Source organism: Copidosoma floridanum, unplaced genomic scaffold (assembly GCF_036245765.1).
Source record: "Copidosoma floridanum isolate Cflo_tuat_1 unplaced genomic scaffold, Cflo_Japanese_pri ptg000013l, whole genome shotgun sequence".
Lineage (NCBI taxonomy): Eukaryota > Metazoa > Arthropoda > Insecta > Hymenoptera > Encyrtidae > Copidosoma > Copidosoma floridanum.
The window spans coordinates 7140967-7152116 of NW_028321890.1; the positions used below are offsets into that span (position 1 = coordinate 7140967).

General features: G+C 34.2%; 1 protein-coding gene across 1 annotated transcript; it reads right to left on the reverse strand.

The window, feature by feature from the left end:
* Positions 1-5787: 5787 nt before the first annotated feature.
* LOC149374822 (uncharacterized) lies at positions 5788-8175 on the reverse strand. Its single transcript, XM_089591743.1, has 6 exons — positions 7833-8175; positions 7515-7715; positions 7056-7466; positions 6764-6968; positions 6343-6574; positions 5788-5889 (listed from the first exon to the last, which is right to left on the reverse strand). Exons 1-6 carry the CDS (start codon positions 8173-8175, stop codon positions 5788-5790), a joined length of 1494 nt encoding a protein of 497 aa, XP_089447869.1.
* Between the last annotated feature and the right edge of the window lie 2975 nt (positions 8176-11150).

The following is an 11150-nucleotide window of genomic DNA, read 5'->3' on the forward strand; positions in this document are numbered from 1 at the left end:
AGTGACAAACATAATGATAATCATAATAACGATAATAGTAATGGCAAGAAATTAAGACAATAATAATGACAACAATAATTATGACAATTACAGTTCTAATAAAGACAATAATAATAAAAGTGATAATAGTTTCAATGTTAATAAAGATCAAAACAATGATAATAATAATGAGGATGTCATTATTCAAATTTATAATAACAACATTCTTAATTATAGTGACATAATTAATGATAACAGAGATAAAAGTTATAAAAATAAGGAGCATAGCAATAATAATAAACATATAAACGATAGTGATAATAATTAAAACTGTAATAATGATAGTAATGTTGAGAATGACAGTTACATTATTAGCAAAAACGTTATTACAACGATGACAAGGACTATGATAGTGGAAGTAATAGTAAACGCACCAATATTCATAATGAAGCTTCGATGATGATTACGATAATGATAATGATGATAATAAGAGTAATATTCATAACAATGACTATGATGATGATTGTGAGAGTAATGATAATAGTGATAATAATGATGATAATGATAGTGATGATCATAATGATGATGATGATGGTGATAATAATGATGATAATAATAATGATAACGATGATAATGACGATAGGAATGAGAATAATATTAATAAGAATGATAAATATTCAATAATATTGGTGATGATGATAATAATGTTAATAATACTGATGATAATGATAATTATATTGGTGACGTTCTTAATAAGAAATTTAAAAATAATTATAACGGTGATGACATTAACGATAATATTTAAAATGATAATATTAATAGTTACTTTGTTAAAAATAATGTTAATAATGACAATGACAATGATAATCAGGATGCTGATAATAATGACTTTCATAATTTAAATTATAAAAACGATGGTGCTAATAATATTCATGATAAGTAACATAATAATAAAAATATTTATGACAATAAAAATAATGTTGACAAACGTAATCGTAGTGATAATAAGTATAATTGTGATGATAACATTAGTGGTGATAGTGACAACCATTACGATAGTTATGATAATAATTCTAGTAATGTTAATAACTTTGACGATGATAATATAAATAATAATAATAATAAATCTTATAGATCTGATAAAGACAGTAATAGTAATGGTTACAATGATGATTATGGTACTTGAGATTATAATAATGATAGTGATAACAACGATGACGATGACAAAATTAATAATAACAATGATTTTCATAAGAATGACATGTTATATGATATTAGCAATAAGAGTTATAAGAATAAAAAGCACTGCAATAATAATAATCGTAATAATAATAGTAATAATATAAATAAAAACAACAAATATGATAGGTAAAACAAGTTTTATGAATGATGATGGCTATAATGATGATGCTAATAATGATTATGATAAGGACTATAATGCCATTAATATTATTGATAATGGTTATGATAATCATAATTATAATTATTATAATAATACTCATAACAATAAAAATAAAAATTGTTATAAGTATGAAATAATTATTATAATAGTAACAATAATAATCATAATAATGATGGCAATGATGATGATGATGATGATGATGATGATGATGATGATGATGATGATGATGATGATGATGATAATGATGATGATGATGATGATGATGATGATGATCATGATGATGAAGATGACAATCATTATTATGATAATAATAGTGATGATGATAATGTAGATAATAAGAATGATGATTAGTATATTGATAACGTTATTAATAATCAAAATTCAACTTATAATAATTATAATGGCATTGATGCTAACGTTATTGCTAATGATAATAATAATAATAATAATCAATTTGATGATAAAATCGATGATGATAATGATCAATAATAATAATAACAGAAGAATGGCAATAATGACAATTAAGCTAATTATTATGATAACAATAGTAAGGACAATGATATAGATTATAAGAATGCTGATTACCATAGTTACAATTATTTTAATAAAAAAATAATAGGGCTGATAATATTTATAAGTTTTAAGTAAATAATAATTATAACGATGATACTAAAAATAAAAATAAAAATTCGAATCTTAGTGATTCTTAGTGATAATGATGTTAATAGTAATAATGATGGTAACAATGGTGGTGATAGTGTCAACCATGACGATAATCATTATAATGATAATGGTAATGGCGATAATTATGACCATAATAATGACAATAATAGTAATGACTATCATAGTTGTGATAAACACAATAATAATAGTAAAGATCATAAAGATAATAGAAGTAAAGATAAAAATAATTACAATAATAATAATGACAAAATATATATCAACAATAAATTTCATTGTAATGACACAATTTGTGGTAACAGCGATAAAAGATGTAGAAAACAGAATTTTGGCAATGATTGTCAACGTATAATTGATGATAATACTAATTAAAGTCATAATAATGATAATTAAGGTGTGAATGACTAAGACGATATCAGCAAAAAATTTATTTTAACGATGGCAAGGACTATAATTATAAAAATAATAGTAAGGAAAACTATATTTATAATTATGCTACTGATGACGATAATTATAACAGGTTAAATAATTGTTTAAACAATGATGATAATGATGATAATGATAGTTATTATAAAAATGATGAAAATAGTCATGATAATGATAATAATGATAATACTGCTGATCGTAAAAATAATGACTACTAAAATGACTACAATGATAATGCTCATAATAATGCTAGATAATAGTAGCCATGATAATGAATAAAACAATGACAATATCAGCAATGACAATAAAAGTAATAATCGTGATAGTTCTATTTATTGCCATAAGAATATACGTGATAATTATGACTATGTCGATGATACAGATTGTGAGTATTGTAATAATAATAACAATTACTATTAATAATAGAAATAACAATAATAATCATAATAATAATAATAATAATGATAGTAATAATAATTATAATGATAACAATGGTGACGATATTGTTAATAAAAATAAAGTTTATAATCGTAACGACAAAATAAATAATAATTGTTATAATAAATATAGTGATATAACTATGTTATTAATAATGATCATTATCTCAAGAATAACGATCATAAAAATAATGATTATTATGATGATAATGATAGTTTGTTAATGACATTAATAATAATAAATGCTATAATAGCGGTAACTGTGATGACATCGATAATGACGTTGTTAATAATGATAATGATAGTCATAATAATGATGATAATAATAAGGATAATGAAACTTACTTTGGTAAGAATACTGTCAATAATGACGATCAAGGTGATGAGAAGAATAAAGATATCAATGACCATAATAATAATAATAATAACGATGCTGACTATGCTAAGTACTATAATTTTAATGACATAAGCGATGGTGCTGATGATATTTATATTGATTAAAATAATAATAATTATTACAACGATCTTAATAACAATGATCATAACAACGCTAATCATGGTGATAATGAGAAGGATAATATTGATGATGGTAACAATGGTGGTGATAGTGTAAGCCATGACGATAATCATGATAATTATAAAAGTAATGACAATAGTCATGACAATACTAATGACTGTAACAATAATGCTTATAATAGTTGTGATGAAGACAAAAATATTATAGTGGAGATGATGATAACGGTTTTAAAGATCATACAAATGATGATAATAATAATGATGACAATGACAAAATTTTTAAAAACAATGATTTTTATTACAATTACATAATTACTAACAACAGTAGTAAGAGTTATGAAATTAAGAATTATGGGAATAATAATTAACGTATAAATAATAATAAAATCGACAAAAATTACGATAAGGATGATAATGTTGAGGATAGCAGTGACGATACTAGAAAAAAGGTTAATATAACAATAACAAAGACGATAATAATAAGAAATTATATTTTAAACAACAATATAAATAATGATGGTAATAATGATGATAATAATAATTGGTAAAACAATGACAATAACGAAGATGATAATGATATAGATTATGATGATAATGACGATAACAAAAGCAATGATTATCTTAATACTGATGATATTACTGATGAAAATGATAATTATTATTTTAATAACTATAATCATAATGGTTTAAATAATGTTAACAATAATAGTCATGATGATAAATAAAACAATAACAATTACAGCAATTACACCACAAATAATAACAATAACAGTATTATTGATTGTAATTAAACATTAAGTGATAATTATGACTATGTCGATAATATGGATCGTAAGTTTCGTAATAATAATAATGATAATAATGTCGATTATAAAAACAGTAACAAAAATAATTATATTTGATACGACAAAGTTAATAATAAGAGTGATTAGGATTATCATGATAGAAAGAAGGTTAATAATAATAATTATAATCTTGAAGATGATGATAATGTTAATAATGATGATAATGATAATGAATTTGACTATAATCATGATTATGAGGATAATAATAATGATGATGATGATGGTGATGATGATAAAGATAATAATGGTAGCGATGATGATAATAATAATGCTTCTAACAAAAACAATATCGAAAATATTGATACTAATCAGCATTATGATGGTGATAACTATGATAATTACTATAATAAAGGTAGTAAAAATAATAATAATAATAATGATAGTAACGATAATGTTAATGACAATGACAATAATAATGGTAATGATAACGATAAGAATAATCATAAAAATGATGATAGGACATCAGTATCAATCATTACAGCGACAATGACAACGTTTAGGATAATGCTGATCATGACAATAGTAATAATAATCATACCAATAATGATGATAAAGATGATGATGATGATGATAATGATAAAGATGATGACAATGATGAAGATGATGATAACGATGATGATGATGATGATGATGATGATGATAATGAGGATAATGATAATGATGATGATGATGATGATGAAGATAATAATGATCATAATGGTCATAATAATAAAAATACTAATAATGAATATGATAATACGTAGCTAGATAATTATGGTTATAATCATAAAATAATTATTATGATCATAACAATGACGATAATTATAACGATGACGGTGCTGATAATGATAATGATGAAAATGACGATAATTTAAACTATCATTATGTTGAACGGATTCTCTGTGAAAAGGAATCGGCGTGAGGCTTATCAGGTAGTGAAACACACAAGACAATGGCAATTTGAAAAGGAATAAATGTATTCAAAAATAACAGAGAAAAGTCAGCAACATATGCATGAGAAATTTTGTATTAAATTAAATTAAATTAAATTAACTGTACTGCAAATAATAAAACAAAGAAAATTAAAGGAAAATACTCGCGTTTGAATATGATACATAAATAATTTGAGAATAGTCTATAGTTTGAGAAAAGTTTGAACAGCACTATAACTGTCATTATGTTGTGTGCACTGTAAGTCACGTTACTTATATATTGTGAAATAAAGTCTTGAAAGTCAAGCACTAGCACAACACACACACAGTTCTCAGCATCCCACTCGTACAATGTCATTGCCATCGATAAAGGTCATCAGCCGAGCGAAGACATGTATTTTAGGTAGAGTACTTGATTTGAGATGTGAAATATTATCCTTGAAAAACTCTGCTTGAATAGACTTGATCCAGAAGAGTTTGGCTTGAGTTATGAGATCCGCCGTAACGGACGTAGAGTGAGGCTGACCTCTGAGCTTGGCTTTGAACTTTTAACATGTGAGCACAACTGTAGCGGTTAGTTGATATGGGTGTTAAAGCGTCGAGCAAAACTTGAGCAGCTGAGATGACAAATCTGACGGCTTGGAAGTGGCCACAAGAACTGCAGCTAGACGAGCCTCTGAACTGTCGTCGAACTGAAAGGTGTCTGGTTGATCAGGCCATCCCCTGTCATCCGACGTCATCCAGACTTGACCATTTCACCACAGATCATGAGATACAAGCTGAGAGGTAAGAAGTCCCTCCGACGCACAATCCGCAGGGTTGTGCTTTTCTGGCACATGCCTCCATTGAGCTGACGGAACAAGGTTAATGATCTGAGTGATCCGACTTCTCACGAAATCTTTCCACCTACTAGGGTGAGATCCAAGCCAAAAGAGAGTTACTGTTGAGTCGGTCCAGAGATGAATCTTGCTTGCGGTGAACTTAACTTGATGCACAACTTATCTTGTGAGCTTTGCCAATATGAGAGCAGCTGTCAATTCTAGCTTTGGAATTGACAATTTTTTGAGTGGAGCAACCTTAGTTTTTGAGCAGATAAATGAGACTGAGGCTGAAGTTAAGTGCGACTTAACAACAAAATAACTTACAGCGCCCAGAGCTGACTGCGAGGCATTCGCAAAGCCATGCAGCTCTACTGTAACTGCTGAGTCGGTGTCAAACCATCTAGGTATTGCGATGGCATCCAGATGAGTAAGGTCGCTTCTCATGTGCAGCCATCTAGAAGATAAGGACTCTGAGATAGGCTCATCCCAAGAAACCCTCAACATCCAGAGCTCCTGAAGAATGATCTTTGCCAAGATTGTAACTGGTGAGATGAATCTTAAGGGATCAAATATTTGAGAGATCTCTCACAGTATGATCCTTTAAGTGGGCTATTGAGAAATTGCTGTTAATTCAAAATAAAATGACAGACTATCTTAGTGAGGCCTCCAATTTAATCCGAGAATCTTAGCCTTGCAATCATCCAATGAGAGTGGTTGAGAGGTGCTCTGGATTGAGTAGATACACTTTGGCGAGTTCAAATGCCATTTAGCCAAGGGCATGCCGCCCACCTTGCAGAGATTCGACAGTTGCTGTGCCTGAACATTAAGCTGGGAGAAATCGTCAGCTCCTCCAAAGATGTCATCAACATACCTGCCTTTTCTCAGGATCTCGGCCGCCTGAGGGTACTTACTCCCTTCGTCTTGGGCAAGTTGTAGCAATGAGCGGGTAGCTAGAAAGGGGGCAGCCCTTGTGCCATAAGTTACCGTTGTAAGATGGAAGTGAGTGTCTCTTTAAGTTTTATCCTTCCATATGATACCTTGCAAATCCCAATCATCGGGGTAAACATTAACTTGCTGGTACATCTTTGAAATGTCTGTTGAAAAGGTCCATTGAAATGATCTGAGCCATAAAATAACATCCGTGATGTTAGTCAAGAGATTAGGGCCAGTGTGAGTAATACTGTTCACAGAGAAACCAGAAGAAGTCAGAGCAGAATCATTGAAAACGACACGAATCTTGGAGGTATCTCCATCCTTCTTTAGCACTCCATGATGAGGTAGATAATAATGAGGTGATCTAGAGAGGTGATCCAAACTGATGGGGTGCATGTGACCTAGCGCTGAATACTCATCCATAAAATCAACATATAGTTTGCCGTAGTCTGGATCACGCTTGATGCAGTTTGAAACGCACTTAAGGCATGCTTGAGCACGCTGTTGAGATTCACCTAATAACGAGGAAGAATTTTTTAACGGTATTCGTACCACGTATCTACCTGATGGATCTCGTAAGTGAGTCTCCTTGAAATGCTGCTCACACTCCTCTTCCTCTGGGGTGAGTGCGTGATCTGAATTGAGTGGAACTTCCTCTGGAACCCAGAACTTAGTAAGTAGATCTTGCAGCTGAGTGTTACTTGTTGAAACGACGTGATGAGACTGGCTAAAGAGGGACACACTGTGATTGCAACACATAGGCCCTGAGATGAGCCAACCAAAGAGTGGAAGCTACACTATGGGTTTATTTGATAGCCCTCTGATGATGTTCGGCTTGATAACTTGAGGGTAGAAATCAGCGCCAAGTATCATTTCCACACCTCGTGACAACCAAAATTTCGGATCAGCTAAACTCAAACCTTGTAAATGTTGCCATTCAGACTTCGAAGCAGAGACCAACGGTATAGAGGCTGATACGGTGGAGAGAATGTGCGCTTCCACTTCAACGTTGAGATCTCGGTAAGTTAAATATAATCTGATGTTGACTCTACCTAGAGTCTTACTGGCAACGCCGCCTCCAATGCCAACAATCGATACTGATGAGTGGGTCCGTCTGAGGTGTAGTTGAGACACCAGAGCGTCCATGATAAACGTCAACTCTGAGCCTTGATCTATGAGAAGTCTTACTGAATGAGTGGCCGTTGAAGTGCGATACGATGCCATTGCAGTTGGCAAAAGTGTCTTACTGTGTTGAGCTTGACTAGATGAGCAGTTCCTTAGTAAGCCTGGCTGAGGTGATCACTGCCTCCGGGCTTTACATGTTGAGAGATAATGGAAATAATTTCTGGGTAATTAGATGACTGCGCTAAGAACCTATTGAGTGTGAGTGTTCACTGCTGGTGCTGCGACCCTAGCGACTGTTCTCAGTCCCGGGGCTCCATGGATCATCGTGTGGTAAACATTACCACACTCTACACAGCGCTTTTGATTCTGGCATCTTGATGCTGCATGACGTCCCAAGCAGTTGTAGCAGAGCCTCTTATCCACCACAATCTTGTGTCGCTGCTCTACAGACATGGCAGCGAACTGAGGACACATAGCGACGAAATGCTTGTCGCCGCATGAATCACACGTATAGTCGTTTCGTTGAGTGACTTCCTTGATTGCAGGCTTGACCTGTGAGTCCTTCTGTTGTTAAGTATCCTTGCGAGCTGTCTGTTAAGTCGTCTGTTGAACCTGACTTGTGTGAGCTGACTGTGGCCTTGACCGCTTTTTTATCTGGGGCTGAGTTGATCCATGCTGTGAGCCTCCAGTTCTGTGAATCATCTCAAGAGCTTTCACCCTACTCACGAGGAACTCCTCAAGATCCACAACTGCCGGGAGTTCCGTATTTCAAGTAGCAGACATTTCCCCTGCCTCTCGAGTGGGCTTGTCAACAAGCTGGAGCAGACCATCCACAAACACGGAATCCAGGATCTGCTCAGGAGTGCCCATAGCGACAATGAGTTTGCGCAATCTTGAGTGCTCCAAGACGACCTGGTTGAGTGAAGCTGGCTGATTAACTTGAGCCACACGAATGCGTCTCAAGGACTCGAAATGCTGAGCGAGCACGAACTTCTTGTTCTCGAACCTCTCAACCAGCGCAGCCCAAGCCAGATCGAGTGAGTCGCCCGAGAGAGGATATCCTTGAATGAGTGCAGCTGGTCTGCCCTTCACGGAGGTGCACAGATAATGAAGCTTCTCTATTTGAGAGAGCCGAGGATCCTCGATGACCATACTCGTGGAGAGCTCCTTGAATCCTAGCCAATCCGCGTAATTACCGTTAAAGCATGGCAATTTAATGTCCGGCAGTCGATTGCCATGGCGAGTGGCTCCTTAAAATGAACTAGTTGAGCTATTATTATGAGTGTCTGGTGTGAGCTTCTCTATTATTTGAGCAATGCGTTGCATGGTGGATGAGTAGTGTTGGAATACTGTTACAGCAGCACTCCTAGTGAAATACTCATGTTGCGTTAGAACCGCTGGGCACGCCATCTCAATTGTATTATGCTCCCTGCCAAAGGTGTCATACAGATCCTAGCACTCAGCCTTCCACTGTTTGGCACAAGCCAACGTCACAGTCTCGCCGGCTTCTCCTATACACTCGTTCAGGACCCAAATACTGCTGATGCGTCCGATATTGGTGATGACCTTTATAAGAAGGCCAGCCGGAATGGTGTTTGCATTAGCCCGGGCAGTCGCCCGCGACATGCCATCCGAGAGCGTCAGCGCTGTTCCGTCGCCAATGTTGACGGACACAGGATCCTGCGGTGGCACGGTTTGTCCTTGCGAAGCCTGAGGGGGGAGCTGATCACGTTCCATGCCCGCAGCCGAGGTCTTAGCCTGCTTATCGGCCATCACGGAAGCACACACTGAGTTTACTGAACGTCACTGATTTCACCTTGAGTGTCACTGAACGCTGAGTGTATACACGAGAGCGTCACTTGAAATCACCACTCTGACGGCCAACACGCCGATCCGGCTTGAAGGACCAAGATGTTGAACGGATTCTCTGTGAGAAAGGATCGGCGTGGGGCTTATCAGGTAGTGAAACACACAAGACAATGGCAATTTGAAAAGGTATAAATGTATTAAAAAAAAACAGAGAAAAGTCAGCAACATATGCACGAGAAAGTTTGTATTAAATTAAATTAAATAAAATTAACTGTACTGCAATTCATAAAACAAAGAAAACTAAGTGAAAATACTCGCGTTTGGATATGATACAAAAATAATTTGAAAATAGTCTATAGTTTGAGAAAAGTTTGAACAGCACTGTAACTGAAAATCACATAACATATATATTGTGAAATAAAGTCTTAAAAGTCAAGCACTAGCACAACACACACACAATTCTCAGCGTCTTGAAAGAAGAAGCTTACTCTGCGTTGTCTGATGTAAACAAACACTGTGCCTGGAAATCAAGACAACTTGCGAATGCTTCTGGGTGAGACTGTCCTTGTGAGATGCCTATTGAGAACTCTGCCACACACGAGTACTTCTATTAGCGCGCACTCGTGCACACCAACAGAAAAACTATCGGTGGTGAAATCACTCCATATTAATTTGAGATGTCAAAAAACAAACCACTGCAGTAAGCAGCACATTATTGTACTAATAACGAGTGTACTGTATGTTTGAGAAAACTTCGTATCAATAAGACGCACCAGAAAAAATCCAATCGTCCTTCTACTACAAGCGATAGATCCGAGTGGCTCTCTATGATAAAACTGAACAAATCAACGGCTCGCTTAACATTCAGTGGGCACCAACCAAGCAGCGGCTTCCTAAGCGCCGCACGACTCAGCAGTCAGCAGTCAGCAGCGGCGCCAACCAACCAGCACACACACACATAGGTGCGCACACAAACAAGCCAACACAGCTGAGATGGGACGGTCATTCTCTAGCTTGATCCACGCAAGTTCTCCAACACATTATAAAGATAATAATTTTGATAATATTATTAATAATAATAATAATAGTAATAATAATAACAATAATGCTGATGATGATTATATTGATGTAGTTGATAATAATAAAGGTGAAAATTATAATGACAGTGATGACGTTGATAAGAATAATGGTGATAATAATGATATTTATAATTATAATACCAATCATGATGATAGTAATTTTAGTAAGAATAATGGTAATATCGA